The 21,684-nt window shown below is 44.7% G+C and overlaps 1 protein-coding gene across 5 annotated transcripts in view; it reads left to right on the forward strand.

The window, feature by feature from the left end:
- The first annotated feature begins 314 nt into the window (after positions 1-314).
- KALRN (kalirin RhoGEF kinase) overlaps positions 315-21,684 on the forward strand; it is a 467,999-nt gene continuing 446,629 nt past the window's right edge. For 4 of the 5 annotated variants that reach the window (XM_088519562.1, XM_088519564.1, XM_088519563.1 and 1 more), the window contains exon 1: positions 322-488. In XM_088519562.1, coding sequence (XP_088375688.1) covers positions 416-488 — 73 coding nt within the window. In that variant the 5' untranslated portion in view covers positions 322-415. Of the gene's footprint in view, positions 489-21,684 lie in introns of all 5 variants that reach the window. The other variant, XM_088519566.1, reaches the window with a different exon arrangement.

Raw genomic sequence — 21,684 nt, forward strand, 5'->3', positions numbered from 1 at the left:
GGGCGCCCCGGGCAGCGCCCGCCCGGGCACTGGCGGCGGCGGCGGCGGGGGGGGGGAGCCGGCCCGGCCGGGCGGGTGGGAACAATAGCGGCGCGGGGGGAGCGGGGAGGCGGCAGGCGCGGAGCCGCCGGCGCCCGCGGGGCTCGGCAGCCGCCCGGCCCGGGGGCAGCCGCAGCGCAGCCTGGGGCAGCCTCCCCGCCCGCTCCGCCGAAGGGATGAGCCGGGCGGCGCTCGGCTGCGCTCGCCGCTAAAAGCGCCTCCATCCATCCCTCCCTCCTGCGCTCCCTCCCTCCTGCGCTCCCTCCCTCTTTTCTCCTCTCTCTCTCTCTCTCTCCCTCCCTCCCTCTCCCGGCTCTCCTCCCGAACTCACTGGATATTAGCAGCCGCCGGCCTCGCCGCCGCCTCTCCCCCAGCCATGAATGCCGCCGAAGGGGCAGCGGAGGACGGCGCTGTCCCCGACTCGGAGGTGGACGCCTTCTTCCGCACAGGTAGGGCGGGTAGCAGCGGGGACGCGGCCCCGCGGGCGCGGAGGGCTGCGCCGCGGGATGCGCAGCTCGCACTGGCCCCGCGGGAGGGAGCGGGCGGCGGTGCCGGGTGTCCCCGCCGGCCTCGCTTTGTCTGCGCGCCCGTCCCCCCGCAGCGCGGCTGCCGGGGGGATGCGCGGCCGCGGGGCTGCCCTCCGCGGGCGGCGCTGCCCTCCGCGGGCGGCGCAGCCACGGGGCGCTCGCCGAGGGGACGCGGCAGGGCTGGCACCGCCGGGCCGGGGAGCCGCTGCCGCCGCCCCTTCGCCCTGCGCCGGGAGGCACAAAAGCCTCGCGGAGATGCGCACGGAGAGAGGGGGCGTCCGCGGCTGCGGAAGGCAGCAGCGGGCGGGCCCGACCGCGCCCCCGCCCCGGGCACCGGCGCTTTGGGGGGCAGCGGAGCCGGCCCCGCTGGGACACGGCCCAGGCGGCCTCTCGGCACCCCCGCTGAGAGCGTTTCGGGCTCCCGCCTCCGCGGATGCTCAGGCGGAGCACGAGTGCGGCCAGGCTGCGGCGTCGCGCGGAGCGGGGCCTCCCTCGCCGAGGCGGTGCCTGGTTAAATTCGCTGGGCAGCGGGTGCGCGCCAGGGCTGCGCTCCCTGTGCCCAAGGTGTTGCACGTCCGGTGGCCCTCTGAAACCCAGCTGGGTGCAGGACTGACGTCCGAGTGAAACAACCTGTGGTATTTTTCTCCTCTTGTTTTGCAGCTAGATTCTTTAAACCTTGCAGGCTTCATGCTAGATTTTTAATTAAAAAAAATGTGAGGGATTAACTCCTTGTTTTGTAAGGGGATTGACCCCTGAAGTCCAGGACCGACACTTACTGCTCCAGCTGTTTGTCAAGACTCTGCTTTTCAGCTGTTTTTCTCCCTCTACCTGCTAATTAGCTGTGTGGAGCGCTTGGAGCTCCAGTTACAGAAAACAATTATGTAATCACCAAAACTTTGAAGAAGTTCATTCCTGCAGGCCTGCAGCAGCTTTGTGGCTCCCTGCCATGGTGGACTCCATTCACAGACAACCCTTTGGTCTGGGGGACAGCTGCAGCAGGGTCTGGTGGAGTGTACCTTGTGGTCCCTAGTCCATTAAACCTTAGGATATTTGCATGTGGAGCACAACCTACGCAGTTGCAAGCAAATTCACAAGTCTCAGCAGCGTTGGTGTTTGTGAGCTCCTGAAGGTTTGTAAAAAGAAAAAAAAATCACTATTTTCTTTTGAAAATACTCTAAGGTTTTTTATTATATATATATATATATATATATATATATATATATATTATGGTTTTGCTCTTTTTGCCCTAAATTATTTTCCGGTGACACTGCCTTGTCAACATAAGCAGGTTGGCTTAACAAAGAACTGCATCTGGAGATAGTCAAGTTTGCCTTGCTTATAAGAACTAAATATTCCTGAATAAGGAAAAAGCACAAAGACTCATATAACCAGACACGCCTTCTGTTCTGCCTTCACCAGAAATTTTACCTGCAGAATCACAAATATGCCTGTTGCTTTAGTGCGTTTATCCTGGAGTTTCTAGAATGTCTCTTTCTCCTTCTCAAGGTAACAAAGTCTTGGAAACAGAGGCCTGGAAAGGCTGTCTCAGCCACATCTTTGCATTGAGGCAGGAATAACTGTGTTAAGTCCAGACCTTATGGTTGTCTAATCTATTTTAAAAAGCTTCATTAAAGAAGACTGCACAATGCTTGTTGCTGCACCGTTGCATACCTTCCTGTATGCAAAGTGCTGACACGAAAAAATCTGTTAGTAATTCATCTTTGTTGTCATGATCTGTAATTACCAGGCAAATGTCATTGAGAAAATGGGGGGGAAAAGGAAGTGATGATGGGCATGACTCCTGTGAAACTGCAGTGTGTTTCGAGGTGGTTTGTGGTGCTTGTGTGCAGTGTTGGATTTGGGGATTTGCATGCTGTTGTTGTGGTTGCCTGAAGTTGCTGTTAGTTTTAATGGACTGAACCGCTCATGTGGTGCTTAGAGAAGAAACTAGCTGGCTTATTCAGGAAGCACAGCTGACTCTTCCAGCCCTCTTTTTCTCAAGAGTCAATGGCAGGCTTGCCTGAGAAAGATTAGACCCAGCCTTTAAGAGCTGCAGAGACCTGAATAAACTTATTAGCATTCAGATATTCACTTTTTATTTCTTCTGGGCTGACTTGCACCCTGGAACATCTCCGTTTTTGCTCATGTGCTTTTGTAAATTCCCAGCCTGGCAAACAAAAGAGTCTCTATGGCTTGAATGTTAGCTGCTTCGGCAAGGCAGGTGTGCACCAAGCCATAAAAGCTCTTCTCAAACTTGTAGCTGCTGCTTGGAAAAGCATATACTTATCTCTTGTCATCTCCAGTGGAAAAAAAATGGAATTCAAACAAGTCACCCCTCACTTAGAGACTTTTAGGGAGCAGCTGGGCTTTACGTGGAGCCCCTGGGATCGATGGGCTGCTCTCTGGGAGCAGCCGCAGAAACTGATGCAGGCAGCAGTGCTGCGACTCCCCTGCTAGCACCAGATGTGCAGCCGAGGGAATCTGTGATCACTGATTTTAGAGGAGGGCCTGTTCTTGAGCTTGCGCTGGTGAGAACTAGGAGTAACTTTTAAAAAATGGATGGATTTACACGTGTGGTTGATACTGGAATTCAGTTAAGTGTCTCTGGAGAAACGTTGGATTGGGACTACTCTGATTTTCCCTGCTAGATATATGCAGAGAGTAATTCCATCTCTGTCCAGAGAATCACACTCGTGTAATTGGGATCAAAATTAACAGATAGAAGGACTTCAAGGGCAGAAATGACTATTGCACTCTCCTGCTCTGATTTCTGGGATAGCACAGGCTGCTGAACTGAGGCAGTAATTTTTGCGTTAATTCTGTCCCTTCTGCTTGAGTTATGTTTGAGTAAGAAACCTAGTCTTGCCAACATATACCTTGTTAAGTTTCTTGTGGTTATTTTAGTGATCCAATAAAACATTCTTGAGAAGAATTCTCAATTAAGTCTTGGTGCAAATTTAGTATAGACTGAGCATCATCATTTTAGAGATGAATCCAAATACCTGTTGTTTCAAATCGATGTAAATGAAGTTGTGTTGTAAAGCCTATGAATGGCAACAATTCCTTAGATACATACACAGAGGGAAAGCTTTGTCTTTGTGTCTCAGCCGTATGAGTTTCTATAGTTTGTTTTGGAAGCAGAGGTGAAACATGATTTTTTTTGCCAAAATTTAAAATATTTATAGTGGTCACTGAAAGAACAATTTAATAAAATATTGATTACTGGAGAGGACAGTCATTGATATTTCTTATTCAATAGCAGGTATGGTTTTCTTTTCTAAATCATATTTCTGCCACTGAAGTGTAACATTGATTAGATCTGATACAAAGATGCAGAATTTATCACTGATACTTCCTGTGGGTGAGATCAAAATTGATATTGTTCCATTGCTTTTGACTGCAATGAATTATTCTGTTTGCTTTTTCTTTCCAGCAGTAGAGTAGACTTCAACACTGTTCATTTGTGCCCAAGTGACTGGCAGCTCCACTACTAAATAACTCGGAAATGATTGGCAGTGGACAGGCTGTTTGATCAATAGGTGTGCTTGAAATTATGTCTGCGGAGAAGTGCTTCTTGAGGTTGATGGAATCAAGTGTCTCCTAGTAGAACAGATAAATTGATTCGATTTAGATGTCAGTGGTGGTGAGGTGTTCGCCTGGCTTCCACACCTCGAGCCCTTGTAATTTATAAAGTCCAGTCTGGTGATGCTCACTGATAAGGAAGGCTCTGTGGTGAAGACAGGCTGTGCGTACCATTTGGGAAGCTCCTGTGGCCTTTAAGGTGATGCTGTTAATTAAAAAGCGTACTGCCCTCTGGAGATTTTGACCCCTGCCCCTGTCAGGGGTATGAGTTTTGCTCCTTCCATTCCTTATTGTCTAATGGATGTGGGGGGGTTTCCACATGATTGATGTGTGGGAGGAGGGAATGGATATCTCGTTATATATGAGGATACCTCTGCTGCCAGGTGCTGGGGGGAAGTCGCATGAGGAAGGCCGTAAGGGTCTTCCATGGCCTTGTTCTTGTCCTGTCCCCTCAAGGGAGTTCTGCTGCTCGAGGGTCTCGGTGACCCTGGAGCTCATGCCCAAGTGAACTGAGAGGTCTTGGTGGCAATGGCTGCAACTTCCCCCTCCGGCCCTGTAGTGCTGTTCAGAAATGGGTGAGAACCTGTGCGTTTGTGGACCTTCGTGGCAGAAGAACCTCTTTTGTGTGCTTCTTTTTTTTTCCCCCTCCTCCTTTGTAAGTACATTACAGGACAATGGGAGTGATATATGGTAGTTATTTGTCGTGTTTCCTCTGGATGGCATTGCGTTGTGCACAGGACAGAAAGAAGACATTTATTGTCTTTGATATTAATTCAGTTAATGCTGAGCTGACTTACTTGCAGAGGGAGAGACCTTTAACACTCAGCTTTTGTTTGGAGTAAATATTTACTGAAGTTAACAATCTTTGTTTTCCAAAATGGGGTGAAAGGGGGAACTGGGCATTAGCAAAGTTCAGAGGTGATGCGATAAGCGGTTGTTGAAGCTGCTGGCAATATCTTCTTGCTTTCACTGGGTTCTACAGTGAAGCTAGGAGAGAAAAGTGTTGTCCCCAAATTTTTCCATCCAAGAGACCATTTTGTATCAGGGCCGAGAGGGCTGCCTGTCTCAGCTCTGCACCTGAGGAGGATGATGGGCTGCATGAACATGAGTGAGCATCCAAGTTGACTTGGCAGATATAACCATTATTCCTTTTCCATGCTGTGTCAAGTGCCCTAATAAACTGCTGGGAAACATGAGGTTTTTAGAACAGCTAAACCAACTTTGTTTTTTTCCCCCCTCAAACATACACCGTCGAAGTTAAGAGCCCATGGGGGAGTTGTCCGCCTGGACAGGTGTTCTGGGCCCCTTGAAGATTTGGGATGAAGTATTTTGTTGTTTCAGCTGCTGTGACCTTGTGGTCCTTAGGAAGTTTGGTTATGGATGTAGAACAGCTTTACTGCTCCACAGTGACATGTACCAAACAGTACCCGGTGATATTTATAAGTCCTTCATAGCTATATCAAAGAAAATACTTATGAAGTATTAGGCCTTATAAACCCATAGTGCTCTGAATTTTATGACTGGAACTTAAAATAAGCCATGAAACAACTTAGAAGTATTTGTGCTTTTGTTTGATTTGGATTCGTGTCCTGCTTTTAATATTTTTCTGGATAAACAACTCCCATTTAACAGGCTTGTATGGCCCACATGCCCTGTGTTTAACTAAGAAGACTTTGCCACTGGGGGAATTCTGCATAGCAAATCTGGCAAGAAGAGCAGAAAATATTGCAGTGTACACTTTGGGAGGGGTAAAGCCCTTAGAGATGAGAAAAGGTTCTGAGTGAAGTCAAATATGATTGCTTGAATGAAGTCTAGGACAGAGCAGGCTGTACAAGAAATGTCATGGTACTCTTGAGATATTTTTTTCTACCCAGTTCTAGGATTGACTGTGTTACTGGCAAACAAAGCCAAATAACCAGCAATTATAAATTTAGGTCTGCTTCTGTTACCTGGGCAATATGCAGCAAATTGAAATAGGGTTTAATGTGTTTCATGTTAAGAGGGCAGTAATGTCTCTGTGAAATATTTTAATTTTCATGTCATATTTCATTTTTTGTTAAGAATAAGCCCAATATTTGAACATAAGATAAACGACATTGCAAAAGTGAGTATTGACAGAATAATGTTAGTGTCTATCTTTTTTCATTTATATTATTTTCAACTAGTTAGTAAATGCTGTAAGTATGGATGCTCAGTGCTGCAATGTGAAATACTCTGCAGAAAGCAGTGGAAGTTTAAACACTGTCTGTTCCCTAATTGAGGACTTGAGCGATAACTCTGTTTCGAAGTGCTCATTTTTGCTTATAATAAACTACATTTCATTGGAATTCTTTCTCCCTGATCTGCATGTGTGGCTTTGACTAAAATGTAGGAGTTTGTTCAGCTTCTTCAATATAATGCGAGGACATACAGGTACATAGACCTGATTTGTTGCGCTCCCACTTCAAGGCAACAAATTACCTTTAACACTAAAAATGAAATTCTGTTTTTTGTTGCTTTAATCATCTGAAACACTATTTCAGTTTCACTGATGGAACAAAACTGCAGTAATTGGGCAGACTATAGTTTTAGTGTAAGGTCACATCATGCTCTGTAGAGAATAATAAGAGGAAATGATCTTCAATTTAACATCTCAGTGACTGGCAGACCAGCTGCTCTGGTCATTTCTGTTGCTGAAGTGGCCTTGGGAAAAAGAGGGGAGTGAGTGTATGTGAAAGAAACTAAATTAACCTCTTCATATAGCTGGTAGTAGCCACACAGGCTGTGTCAGATGCCTTTTTTTTTTTTTTTTTTTGTAGTATGTGTGTAGCTTTTTTGTGTGTGTTTAACAAGCTGTGCATATAGTGCACAGTGTCTTTAAAAATCATTAAAAAAGAGCAATTAACTCCAACATGGCCTCTCTGGAGGTAGTGAGCCTTTCTGGTAAAGGTGGGTGCTTGGTAAAAGAGCAGAGGCAGCGGGTTGGATGTGGTCTGGGGCCACCTGAGTGTTGAGTGAGAGCCCTAGGTGGGCCCGGCTTGGTTTATTACCCTCAAATAAAGTATGTGTGTCAAAAAGAGCCTTTTGAAGATTCTTCGGTGATGCTGGAGCTCCTGGCACGGTTCCCTGCTCCTGGAGCGTACCCTGGTGCTCCCGCTGTTCTCATCGCAACTGGCAGCCTCTGTTGGGAGCGGCCTCAGCAGTGGGGAACAATAGTGTCTGCCTCCCGCTTGGCGGCGGGGACAAAGGGGCCGCTGCCGGGGCGCGCTGGGCAGCGCGCGGCCCCTTTGTGTGGCAGCACGGGCCCGGCAGATGGCTAATTGGACATGATGAACCACGGGGGCCACGGCAAGAAAGAGCAGAGCGGCAGGGATTATCAGCTTGTAGCCGCCATGTTAAAAAGTGTATGCTTTAAAGATGCTGTTTCTCAACGTTTTTGCTGTGACCCTGTCCTTCAGGAAAGGAAGAGGACACCCTAACTCCACTGCGCTCCTGTCAGGATGACATGTACTTCATTAACCAAGAGCAAATCGTATTGCTGTGGAGGCAGGAAAACGCAGGAAAACACAGGCTCCCCAGAGACGCTGGCATGACACTTAGTAAAATTAGTAGTGCTTATTTTTCACCAGTCTTGTAAGTCAGCATCAAACTGTTGTACCCAATATTATCCAAGCTGAAAACAGAGTTCTGTGGTGATGCCTCCTGGAAGGAGCAGAAAGTCAAAACTCTGCCATAGTTTGTCTTGATAAGAATAGATGGGCATCAGTGTTACCTTGCTGAAAAGCTAAGGTGATTAGTGAGATAGAATTTATTTCTCTACATGTTATTAGAATTAATGAATTATATGCTGTGGAGCCAAGAGCTGAGACTTTTATTCAGATAAATTTCACTTATTTAAAGCATTTTAGTAAAATATTCATGACCAATGCCAACACATGTGGTGATTACCTGCCTTAAAATTGTCTGGTAGCATTAGACAGAAATCATCCTTTTTAGATGCACTTTTTCAATCCTTCTTGCTCAACCCTTTACATGCAAAATAAAACCCAGCAAAACTTCGTGAGCAATTCTACAATTTTCATTCATCTCCCTTGTCTCCATGAAGATGCTTAAAGAACAAGGCCACAAATAGAACTTGTGCATTCGTGGCTGCTGTTGTAATCTACACAGCTGCTGCTGGGGAGCTGCATTTAATTCCATTTTGTAAAATGATGTCGAGTGTCTAGGATTGCTATTTTAGTGTTTCTCGTAACAATAATGTTATGGCATATAACATGTAAGATTAAATTGTAGTAAAAATAAATCTACAAGAGGTTAAAAATAATAGCTAAAAAGAAATATGCAGTACTCCATGGAAGTAGATTTATTTTCTGTGGAAGTGTCTGGACTGTGTTCCTCTCCCACTGTTTACTACTGTCTTTTTCCCAAAGGACAAATTTAGTGGAAAATCCAGATGAAACGTTTCAACTGTGCTTATGGTTTCAGCTGGCCCTTCAGGTTTTGTGTCTGTCAGAATAGTCTTTGAAGGAATAGGTGCAAGAGAAAATGGTAGAGACCATTTGAAAGATTGCAGTCGGATGCTTAAAAAATAATACTGTAGCAAGGGTATATATCCTCTTGTACTACTGTGTTATGATGGCTGTCTACCAGAATTTAATATTTGCGTTATTGTTTCCATCATTAATTAGTTCCTTCTGAATTAGATACTGATCAGCATGGGACAAAAGGATGGCCCCTCTCATGAAGTGATAATAAAAGGACCCATGTAGACTGTGAATTCCTCTAAAGAAGGGGTTTTGTCTTTAAGCGTGTCTGGAGGGCAAGGCCCGTGTTCAGGAGTCTAATGCTGGGTGTGGAGCAGAGGGAATGGTTGGGAACAATGCAGTGAGTTACAAGTAGAAAAAGGGGGAAGTGATAAGAACTGTAGGGAAATTGAAAATGTGGCAGAATGCAGCCAAGTCACCTAGCAGAGCACTTGAGAGAGTGGCAGGCTCTTTGCTGGGAAAGTGATCCTTGCCTGCACGCATGCTGCCTCCGCTGAGAGGAAACGGATGATGTCAGTGGCGGAAAGGTCAGGAGCCAAAGGAAATTGCAGGAATGGGACAATAAGAGGTTGGTTAAATTGTAACTTCTGGGATGGAAAGCAAAACATAGGTTTTCTGGCGCGTTAGAGGAAAACATTGGAAGGGTTTGGATACCTAGTTAAAGGAGAAGATGCGTATAGCTTATACATATGCTGTGCTCAGAATGAGGAAGTCAGCCGTAGGATGCACTGCAAAATGTTACAGGAAAACAACAAGGTTTTCTTTTCTTCAAGATGCTCCTCAACATCTAAGACAAGTATTACTGCACTGGGATCTTTTAATGGTGTCTATTCCAGAACCTGCTTTGCTTTGATGGTGCCTAGATGAGACATTTTCTTATGAAGTGAAGACGTATAGCAAAAATTCTTGGGTGTTCTGTTTCATGGCTAATGCAGCTTGTTCAGACAAATATGTCATGAAGAGCCAGACTCCTTGAGACTGGCTGCCACTGTGCTCATAGCAATTTAAACTGCCCGCTTCCACACAGAGAAATGAAGCAGAGTTTAGATAGTGATGCTAATAGAAGCAGTCTGGGGCATTCAGATAAATTCTCTCCGATGGAGTGAGTGAAGCCTAACGGGCAAATAGTAATGATCTTGTGAGTTTCACAGGCTGAGACCTATGGCATGCAATTCTCCATTTAACAGCTTGCTCCAATTCAGTTCAGTTCTGTTCAAAAGTTAGCTGGGGTGCTAAATAGGTCATCTCTCTATTACAGATCCCTGTTGGTCAATCTGCTTCTTCCTATTATTTATCAATTTCCTAACAAAACTGTCATGAAGAATATTTCTTTGAGGCCAGGAGAAGGTTGCTAAAACTGACTTGGCTTAAAACAACTCTGATGCTAAAATCTGAGAAAGGGGAAAACCTTGTTCGTTAGGTCAACTCAGATCAGTGAGTTCAGATTTTTGCTATAGTGAGAGTTTGTAAAAAAGATACTTGACATGTAAACCTTTACCAGGGAAAAAAGATAAAAGAAGCTGCTTGTCTGCACTGTTGAAGTGTGCAGTAAGGTGTAATCAGCAGCTCAGACTTGGTTACTGTGATTGGAATTGATTTCGGCACTTGATCCAGCTTCTCCCAGGTGCAAACATTATGGCTGAGCAGACTTATGATGTAGATCATGTGCAATAGTTTAAAAATGAAGGATAAGAGGTAGTCAAATGATAGGTCTCTACAGTTTCCACCTCAAAAATCAAAGTGTTCAAGATGTGCTGAGTAGGCAATAATTGCTTTGTCTGGCTCAGTGGTCCACAGCTCTCCTTGGAGTGTAGTTGTTAGGAAGAGGGTAATAATTAGCAATAGTCTGTAGATTAAGTGTTTTTTTTGTGACTGTGTGAACTTCATGTATGTTCTGTTGTAAAAACAGTACTCACGCTGTTGGTCATGGAAAGTATCCTTACAAAACTCATGGTTTTAACTTCTGTTGCTGAAGAACACGAGCCAGGAAAAGCACAGCAATCCCCGCTTACAGTAGGCTCCTCAAAAGTCATGGCTAAAGTGACAGATGAAATCAGAGATGTGCAAACACTCAGCTGCTCTTAAACCACTTGATATAGGTGCCTATATATGGATGCAGGTGACCTACTTCAGACAGGCAGGTTGTACGTTTTGGCCATAGTCCTGGAAATGGGATTAGCACAACTTTCTTGTGTCCACACTAACCAGTCAAATGGTCTTAAGATTTTTATTACACTGACCCTATTTTTAAATATACGTAGGTCAGACCACATCTGGTATAAAAAATGGCCTGCTGCCAGTGACAGCAGAGGAACTACAGTAATTTACACAGGCTGAAATTCTGGCTTACATTCAGCTGACAAACTTGAGTGGGGATGGGGCCAAAGAGGACTGGTAGCAGAGTAAGGATCTTTCTAATTTAATGTGTTAAGACATCCGGATGATTGTGCTCCTCACCGCAGTATCCGAACACTCACAAAATGAGGCACTTGGGCTCTGCATCGGCTCTGCTCACCGCTAGGTGCAGTCCCGCGTGCCGCCTTTGTAATGAGCGTGCTGCTGTGCAAGTTACATCTATTAAATGCTAAATGTGAGAGAGATTTAATGACATGCTATTTAAAAGTTCCACCTACCTAAAAGTGCTTTGCTTTCCATCCCAGGTTTCGTAATATATTCCATATTTTACAGAGGTCTTTTCATGAAGAGAATGCTGTCAGGAACCATTTACAGTTCTGATCCTGCCTTTTTTTTTTTTTTTTTTTTTTTCTTTTACGAGTGCCAAATTCCCTTTTGCAGCAGATCTGGCCGCTTTGTTGTGAGATTTTGATGTGAATGTCTCCTGCGGGTGCATTAGTTACTCAGAGGAACTGGAAGGTACCTTCTGACTGGTTCCATGTTGCATAGTTTAACAGAGCTATAAGCATAGTATATGACTTCCTTTGCTTGGTCCATTTTTTTTTCCTCACATTTTTTCCTTTTGATATATTTCTAGCGAATGTAAGATCTGGGTGTTCCTGTTCCAAATGGAGCCATTCAGTTTAGTGTGATGTTGTCCAGGGTAAAATAAACACCCATGCCCCTCTGCAGAGCAGAGTACTCGAAATACTTCCATTTATCACCTTTATTTTCCAACGATATTCCTTGTGTAGCATGTCAGTGAGGTAATTACCTAGGGTTGTGTTTAGTCACTACACCAACTAGTAATTACCACGCTGATAGGAAAATGCAACATGACTTTCTTCTGTGAATATAGAAGAAAAATTGCAGAAAGAGAAGTGTTCCGGGAGGGAGCTGTAGCGCAGGCAGACGTGACCTGCAGAGGCCTGGGGAACTGCCACCCCACACTGCTCTGCTCTTGCTCCCAGCTTCCCCTGGCTGCCTTGGGATCAAACCTCAGGACATTTGCCTGGTTACTTTGTCCCCTGCAAATAATGCTGAAGAAAAAAGGGAGCTCGTCTGAAACCTCATGAGTGCCTAGCCTGTGTCTGCCTGGGACCTTTCTGTGTTCTGACTGTCTCAAATCCGGCTGAGGCTCAGTCCTTTTGAACAAGTGTCTTATGGGGGAGATGCTCCTTGTCCATCTTTTCCCACTTCTGGGATGCGCAGATTGGCTTTTCTGCACATAACGTAGAAGACTGAATTTCAGATGAGACAAACTTTATGGAGATTAAATAGAAAATCCTGAAACTAATAGGATAGCGCAGAGGGCAGACTTAGTGTGCCTGGCTATCAGGCATGCGAAGCGCACACCAAACAAAGCAGGACTAAGCTCCTTTTTATCTAACGTGCGGCTATGATAACAGCTGCAGCTAATGACTTCTAAAGGGATCTCCTCTCCTTTTGGCTCTTGCAGTCCGTGTATATATTTTTCCGAAGATGAGGACTGTTCCAGGAGCTGAATTAAAGCCTCCCTAGTCATTACTTTTCCTTTGCGTGTGTGGACACCCACCCTGCAAACAGTGGCTCAGAGGCAGCCTGGAGCAGTTGCCTTTCAGGGGAAGCCAGTTGTGGCAATCTATTTTTAAAAGGTTATTTTCATGAATTGGATTTTATGACCTGATTTGAACTGTCTTGGGTACATATGTGTTGTGCTGCTGCGGCCCAAGTCCATAGTGTGTCACTTTTCACCATTTCTTTGTGCAATTTTTGCTGCTTTCTGAATATGTGCAGTTTTGAGGCCCTGTCTTTACCTGGCTCAGCATGTGTAACATACCAACCAGTTATCTGATGGTAGCAAATTATTCTCTCCTTCCTCTGTCCTATTTGTGTGTGTGTTAATGATGCAGAATTGCAGATCTGTTTCTGAAGAAATTAAAAACGTGTTTGTCATATTCCAACTTTTTCCTTCAAGAGGCAGTACCTTGCTTTATAAAATTTTTATACACTCATATATATGTGTGTGTATATATATATATATAAATTACCTGAAATAAATGATTTTTAAATCACTTAAGTTATTTAAAATGACCAAACAGTTTATGCAGCTTAAGTAAGTTTTGTCCCAAACTTTGCCTAGAATTACAAATATTGGTACTATTTAAGACCTTAAGGCACTAGAGTTACAAGCACCTATCTCACAGCTACATTAAATGCAGCTTGAGCAACGTTGATGGGGAAAGGCATAGGCTCTTGCAGCGTCAGCACCTTGTATGTACCATGTACCTATGGAATATGCTGCGGAGTTGGATGTTTTCTTGCACAGTTTTTCTTAACATCTGTGGATCAGGAGCTTTACAGTGAGATGCTGAGTATTTGATTAGACTTTTGCCTCATTATATGAAGCATTTGGTACGTAGGAGTGGGTATAAACAGTGTATTCAGTTTCTCTGAACTGTCTCAGTGTTTCTACTGTGCATTTCCACATAAATTTTTATTGTGCTAGAGTAACTTGAGTTTATTCTTGAACAAAAACGAATGGGCAAACTTATGGATTCTTTGGATTGGGTATATACAATTGAGAAATATGTTTCCGTGGTGAGCTTTTACACACAAGTGAATATGTTAGTTTGGAAGTTGAAGACTTATTGTGAAAGTGGGTCTATGCTATAATCCTGCTGAGACTGTGAAGGTAGACAGGATCTTTAGATGGGAAGTCTTGAGGCATGCATGAGTGCTGATAGTTCTCAAGCTGGTACATATCCATTTGAGCCACGAAGAGGCACTTTGTTAATGAAAACGTTCCTTTTCAAGCTAAAACTGACTTTCAAAGTTTGGAGCTTCTTGGCATAGCTGAAGAACCCTCCTCCCACTCCACCCTCTGGACAATTTTGGGGAAGGAAGGCTTTATTCCTGATGTCCTGGCCACAATCTTATTTTGAATGGCTATGTCCTCTTCTTGCTTCCCTGCATTCCTCTTATAAAGCTATGCTATGTAACACTGGGGGTGTGAGCTGGTAAGTATTGAATTTGGCCATATGGACTGTTGCATTGTGGTGTAAACAACAATTGTTATCTGTGGCATCTAAGTGAAGACACTGTTCTTAGCACTTCCTCTGTCTTTGCATCATGTCCTTAGCTTTAGGGACACAGCTTTTTACCAGCTGTTTATCAGACACACTCTGTGTCAAGGAGTCCCCCATCCTTCCCAGCCATTACCAAAACTGCTGGGAATATAAGGACTTTCACTGGATCAGGTCCTGGTGTGTGAATCTGAAGGGAACTTCCTCGTATCTTGGGCTTTTCCTGTTCACGTGGGTCCAGTGCATCACAGCTGCTTGTTTAAGGTGGCAAAGTGCTCTGGGATCTTGCAGCATGAAAGGGGCCATAAAATATAAGATGATATTTTTGTAATTAAAGAAGTTTATAAGCTGTTAAACACCACATGTTCGCCAGGCAGAGCTTTCCTATTTCCCTTGCTTCATTAGGGGCTTGCAATGAACACCTGCTGTGTACAAAGAAGAAGTTTCCACTGCCCAAAGAAAAAGACTACGAGTGCTGTCTTTGGTGTCCTGAAGCAACAGATTTTTGGTCTGGAGCTGACTCGTAGCTCCAAATCTTCCCAATATTTCAGTTCTCATCTGTTCTTTAGTCTGTGGTTCTTGTTCAGGGCAAAAAAAGCTTTTCTGTCAGGAGCTCTTAAACCTCAGAAAAGTTATGGATGCAGAGGCTGAAGTAAAGCCTGGCCTGCTTTCTGTGCTGAACAACTCTGATACTTTATAACAGCATAGCCTGATGGTGCCTGCTCGTGTAGGTGCAGCCAGCAACTTCTGTTCAAGAATTGTTGGAATTCTAGAACTGTATTTACAAGCAATAATTTTGTTGCAATGGCAACGCCTCAACAAGAAGGTGGTGGAGAAGGAACACCTGTGAACTTCTGCTCTGGCCTCATGGGTGGCATTACCCAATTAATGGTGCTCCGTGCCTCAGTTTCCCTCTGAGAAGCGGGTAATTGACAGTGCATGAAAAGCATTGTATAATAACACTCAAAGCACTGCATATAGTGACTATTAACATGGAATGCTGTCATCATCTACATTTTATGAATGTGAGGAACTGAGGCAGAAAAGGGCTTGCAAAAAGCTATTGATGTGGTTGGGGCAAAAGTCCTCATTAGCCCTTGGGAGCTGCTGGCGGCCAGGCCAGCCTGGGAATCACCCTTTCCCTATGGCTTTGGAGGAACTGCAGCTCTGTGAAGCGCTGAGCACTCTGGTGTGTGGAACAGGTTTAGACTCATTCCTTCTGGTGTTCATGCTGAGTGAACTGGAAAAGTAATAAACAAAATGGTATTTATCTGAGAGAGAGGTTTTGGAGTCCTCTATTTCTAACAAGAACGCGTTAACAGTGTAAAATGTGGGGCGATGTTGTCCTAATTAGTTTTGTGTCAAAATTAACTGTCTATTGAGTTTAACAGGAGCAGATTCAGGCCAACAGAGTGTCTTTGAAAAATTCACAGGACTTTTTGCTCCGTGGTTTTGAATATGACCTGAAGCTTCATGGTCACAGAACCTCCTTTGGGCAGCGCTTTGCTCATTTGAAATGCTCTTTCTCTTTAAAAGCCAGCTTCTCAGTGTAATTTGAATCCATCTTATTTTAGGGTATAGATTTAGCATCTAGCTGATTATTTATTTTTTTCCCCCTCCAAAGTTCTTGGACAGCAAGTCCATTAGGAAATCTTGGTGTTGCCAAACCAATCCAAGACTTTTGGAACTCCAATTACCTGCCGAACTCTTAAAAAGTAATTTAGTAATGAAAGCAGCAAATGCTTTCTGCAGTGCTTAAGGATTGCTTACAGAGATAAAAATGGTTTTGGCTGGATGTCAGATAAATACTTTCATGCTGAAGCATATGTGCAACCAATTTTCTTCTCTTTTTGAATGAGTCTGAGTGGTCTAATCCTTCAAAACATCCTCAAACAAATTCTGGGTTACTAGATCCTGCATTCTTAAATTAAGACAATCCTTTAGTGCTTTACACCAAAAAAATGCCTTTCATTTTTGGATCTCAGTGTATTTTATAATGGTGAGTATGTTCAGTCTGACCAAACTTCTGTGCAAAAAGAAAACATGATTATCCATTTTACAGCTGTTTTAGATAGTAGGAGAATGTCATCTGGATCACACAATGGGCTGGAACATGATATGGCATGAAGGTGTGTTTTAAGTAGGAAACTGAGAGTAAAAATTATTGGAGTCTCTTGCTACGTTTGATGCTGGCTTGACTGGATCTCCGGACACAGTGGGCTGGTGGCTGATCTCAGGTGAGCAAAAAGGGGCTATAAGGCTGTTCTTCTGCTTACTGGACACTGCACATGATATTTTCACAAGTCATTTGCATAAGGCAGGAATGATCTTGGATTCAGTTTTCATTTGACAGGTCTGTGTCCCTAGCCTGTGTCGCTCCTCTGCTGGGGGAGGGTGTCCCTTGGTGCTGTGCCTAAGGCTTGGGGGTTGGAACACCTAGGCGGCTTCTTTAGCATGGCCAGCTGATCCATGCTGTGTTTTATTTTGTCTGGGCCACTCCTCTTTGTGGAGTGAACTAATGCCTACCTGAAGAGCAAGGGACTGGCAAATCGCTGTTTGTAGGACCTAGCCATAAAGGTTGCGCAGTTATTGTGTGTTTGGATTTTTATCTGAAGAGTCACTTTTGTATTTTTCAGCCTTGTTGAGCTGACAGATCCCATCCAGGTCGCCTGCCTCTGGTTTTGCATTATTTCTGCTCAGTGTTGGCTGACCCCAGGTGGGATCAATGCAGAGGAGTGGCCAGCAGCCTCTGCGGGCTGGCTCTGAAGTGGCCAGTGCTCCTTATCTGGCTTTGCCTGTGGCCAGAAAGTCAGAGTGGCAATCTCCATAAATGGCAGCATAGAGGAGAGGAATAGCTCCATGTCCTAAACCTGCATGCAGAACGAGCTCTGCTTTTCCCCCTGCACACAGGGTGTTAGCTCCTTCTTCAGGCTGTAGTGTATCATGTGACAGTTAGGCCCCATATATTCTGCGTAGGTTTTGTTTTGTTTCCAGGTAGCGTGGGAGAGAAGCCTCCCTGCTCTTCCAGTGTGTCTATTTTTAAATTTGTCTGTCTGGTTTTGGGTTGACTGAAGTGAATGTGTCCAGCTCAGATTTGGGGGTGATCAAAGCCATTCTATGTACAGAGATACTCAACTATGTGAACAGCTAGGTGATACTAATAGGACATTCAGAGCTATCCTTAGATGAACGCTTGGGTTTGAAAATGAGGACCACTAGTACCAACATTATATATATATATATATATATATATATATATATAAATTGCTCAAGTGGGATATGCAGTGAAGTGGTGTGTCTCTTGAGTCACGTGCTTGATGTTTTACAATACCTGTTGCATTCAGTGTCACAGATGAACTCTCCTATGTCACTTTTTCCCCTGAACAGTTTTCCCCTGAACTGTGGCCAGTTGTGCTGTTTGGGCTGCAGCTGGGGTGGGTTCAGAGGCAGCTGCTGCCCCGTAGCTGGGCACCATCCCTGCTGCTTCGGGGCCTGGGTCTGCAGGCGTAGCTGCATGTGCAGCCCTTTCCTAACCCAAATCAGTCAAAGTGATCTGGGTTAAAGACAAACCTCTTTGCTTTTAAATAGTAAGTCAACCTGGATCATTTTGACACAACCGGGTTAGGGAGCGACCGTGCAGACGTAGCGACAGATTGGAGGGGGGTGGCAACCCAGCTTCGCTGCTGCCTCCTGCGCGTCTGACCACAGGGTTGGCACCATTAACTGGGGATGAGCTTGTGTAAGACAAGAGCAAGGGAGGGTTACAAGAGCCTTGTTCTGTGGCAAATAACAACATTTTCTAAAGGCTGGAAATGCAGCTGATGTTTCCTGGGTTTCATATCTGTATGAGAGTCCAAAGCCTGAAGCTGTTTATGGGCCATCAGGAAGCGGAATGTGCTGAGTAACAGCAGTGATTTCAAGGTGTTTATGCATGTGACTGACCCTAACACTCCCCATGGTGTGAGTGATGCCCTGTGCATTTTCCCTGCCTTCTCTGTGTGCTGCTGGGGGAAGATATAATGAGGCTCTTGGCAAAAGCATTCCAAAATTTAGTTTACAAATTGCAGTATAAAATTTCCCATGGTCCTACATCAGGAAAGTTCATAAATGTATTTGACATTGGTCCTGACAATGAATTCATTGATTTCTTTTGCTGTGTTGACACTCACTCGCTACAGTTTAACGTCCGTGTGCATGGGGCAGAATTGGGCTCACTGAAAGGATGGATACTTTTTCTTTCACGTCTGGGGACCCATGCACACTGGTTAAGCGGGTTGCAAGTGCATGCTCAGCTGTGCATACAACAGGATACAGCATTGCCACCTGCTAGCAGAGATTTCTGAAGGCCCTTAGGAGAGCAACTTCTCACCTGGCTATCGCTTCCAAGAAGGTACCATCTTCTTATTTCTGCATTAGCACATACCCTGGGTGCTGTGATACAGCTCCTAACCAGATCATTTGTTCTGCCCAGCTTGCTACCTCTTTGCAGTCGCTGGTGGAGCTGCCAGGAGGAGAACCATGCTGATGCATAGGATCGATCTGCAGAGCTGATGCATATGACTGGGATGAACCGTGCTGAGGGTGAGGGTATCGTGCACTGAGAGAAATGTTCACAGAGCAATTGGGGGTGTCCCTGGAAAGCTGCTGCCGTCTCACTGTTTCCAACAGGTCCATCTAGTGCCAGCTGCAGGTGTGTTTATGATTGCGTGTGACAGCTTCCCGCTGCCTGGCCCCGATGTTGATGACAACTGAAGAGAAATGGATTTCCCTTTTTGGTGCTTATTTCCAAATGCGGTCACAAGGCAACTTTGTGCTTTTCTGGCTCTGGCTGACTGAGGCAAAAGCTCGACCTCTCTCTTCTTCTTTCAGCTCACTTGACATATACTTGTACGAGCAGACCTAGATGCTGCAGGATATTTTTCTGGGTCGCCAAGTGCATTATGTACTTGTCCTTCGCAGCAGAAATACAATGTCTTTCATGTAAGCCCATCAGTTTGGTTTTGTTGTGTTTTAGTTTTGTTGTACTCATTTAAACTCAGTGATTTTGTCAATAAGCATTATATTCATGGGGGAGAAATGAATTGATTGGTAGTTGAAACACTCTCCCTCCCACGCACATACTCACACAGGGCTGTATCATGAGGCAGCTACCACAGGGACTGACCCTGCTGCTTTGCATCCTGTGGGGTCCTTTGGAAGTCTGGCCTCAAATAGTGATTTCTGGTATTGTAAGGCCCAGTCCAGGTGCTCTTGCTTGCTGTGTATATACACCCAGGGAGACGAGGCTATACACGGCCTACAGGCTGACTGGAGTATTTTGGAAACTGCTGTGCATAAATGGCTTATCTGCATTTCTGATAAAGAGCTTGATTTAACACAGAAACACAAAGAAACTGCATCCCAGATTCTTTTCCCTAAAATTTGATTGCGTTTTCTGTGAATGCTTGGCATTTGCAGCACTCCAGTCTCCTTCAGAGTATGTCCATGGACCGGACTCTGTGAGCTCGTGACTTGAGCTGGAAGTAAGTTACTTTCAACCTTAAAAATTCATTTTCTGCAAAAACTTTTATTTGTAGAATCTCAGTTCAATTTCATGGTATCAAGTCTGCTTCACTTACTAGTTCTCGTGCTTTTTCCATGCTGTCTCTGCATCTCAATCGTGCAGTCGTCTCCACGTCATCTCCCCCTGAAAACTTTGGTAGTAACAGCAATAAAAATGTTCATGTTAATCGATGGTTTCAGGAGAAACCTCCTCAGCTTACTGATGAAGAAAGAAAAACAGATTATTTGATGTATTTGGATAAAAAAGCTAAAAATTGATTTGTTTGTTTGTTTGAAAATTTTCTGGGATCTTAGAATAGAAATTGGCTCTTGGTGAATAGTTTGCATTTTCCAACAAGAGCATTTAGATTTTTGGAGGAAAAGTGATGCTTCCCTTTGATTATTCTGCTGAGTCAAAGCTCTGCTTCTCTGTGAGAAGAAAGTTTTGCTGCAAGTCTTATTTTTTTCAGCCCTACTCTTGCAACTAGTTTGTCAAGCATCTCCTAAAATGCATTCTGCCTGCACTGCCAGTAAATTACCAAGACTTCTTATTTATGTTCACAAGGAGACTGATGCATATTAAAAACCGAAGGAGCAAGCCGCAACCTGTGCAGGCCAGAGTTAATGGAACTGTCAGGCACCTTCGTGCTCTGGTGATTGATGTGTGCCCTGATGGAGTCGCCTCTTCCCTCTCTCTCGTCTGCATGCCAATACCTTTGCTTGCTGTATAGTGATGCAGCGTGTTGGGTTTTTTTGTGCGGCCAGGCAGGCAGGGGTTGTGGCTGTGTTTTTCTGAAGCTGAAGGGAGCGCTGGCCAGTGAATCTTGGCTCTCGTGTCTGCCCAGCATTTGAACCTGCAAGTTTTCTGGGGGTGGAGGAGGCCGTGTGGTCTGGGTGCGCTTGGAGGCTCCTTGCAGGAGTCTCCCACAGCGACCTGTGGGGAAGCTCCTGTGCAGAGAGCAGACCTTGGACTGTGTCAGTCTTGTCTGCTCCCAAGCTCGCCCGTGAACACGAGTGTGAATGTAACCAAGGAGTTATTTCTGATTTCCTCATGGATGCATTTGGCTCTTACACCTCATGCACTGCCATCTAGAGGTTAGCTAAACCTTCAGAAACAAGGTGGTGAACACCTTGTGTAGAATAAATATTTGTAGAACCCTTTAGAGCAGCCCAAAGCTTTCCTCTGTAGTAGAGATTCTCCACCTACCTATTTATTCACCACTTTCTGGTGCGGGGACAGATAGTACACCTGAGGCATCAAGCCTCCTGTTTGTGCTACCTGACAGTTATTTCAGGGTAGCTCAGCATGTTATTAAATTTATAAGTCCTTGGTTATATAATTAGTCATAAATGTTAGTTATATCATAAATAAAGATTTGGCGAAATGGAGAAGGAGGCTTCAGAAATACATGCCATCAGAACACAGGATAGTTTCAAGAACTGAGGAAAGATCTTAAGATATTTGTATCACCTGCTGCCTGCATGTTTGCAGTGTGCCAGGTTACTGTGCCAGCAGTAGAAACAAAGGCAAGAGTGTTGCTGCCAAAACAAAATCACTTACCTGCATTTATTTGGTGTTTCAGTTTTTGTGTTTTGTGGGAGTCATCTGGGTTAAATCTTTAAAAATAGTGATTCATTTGCGTCTCTCATTTGCTTGCTTGATTCAAAGATAAGTCTTGAAATTAAAAAAGATCTGCTCCTATTGTATATTACTGGAGAAGATGGCAAGCATATAATGGAGAAAAAGCAGCAGTTTACCCCATGCCTGCTGTCAATTTTCTGGCCATGTGGAAGTCAAAGTAGCACAATTTCAGAAGAGCAACTGAGGATACAGTTTGCAAACTAAATTCCTCTCTGCTTTCCTGCCGTATTTATCCCCAGGTTTGTGGAAAGGGCTGTTAGCCACCGAGGCAGCTTGGGATTTATATCCACTGGCTACTTTGTTTTACACACGGATATGGAGCTCTCATCTCTCTCAAACTGATCTGGAGAGTTTTAGTACCGCAAATATGC

This window comes from Tinamus guttatus, unplaced genomic scaffold (assembly GCF_059628265.1).
Source record: "Tinamus guttatus ecotype Peru unplaced genomic scaffold, ASM5962826v1 Tinamus_guttatus_pri_ptg000060l, whole genome shotgun sequence".
Taxonomy (NCBI): Eukaryota; Metazoa; Chordata; class Aves; order Tinamiformes; family Tinamidae; genus Tinamus; species Tinamus guttatus.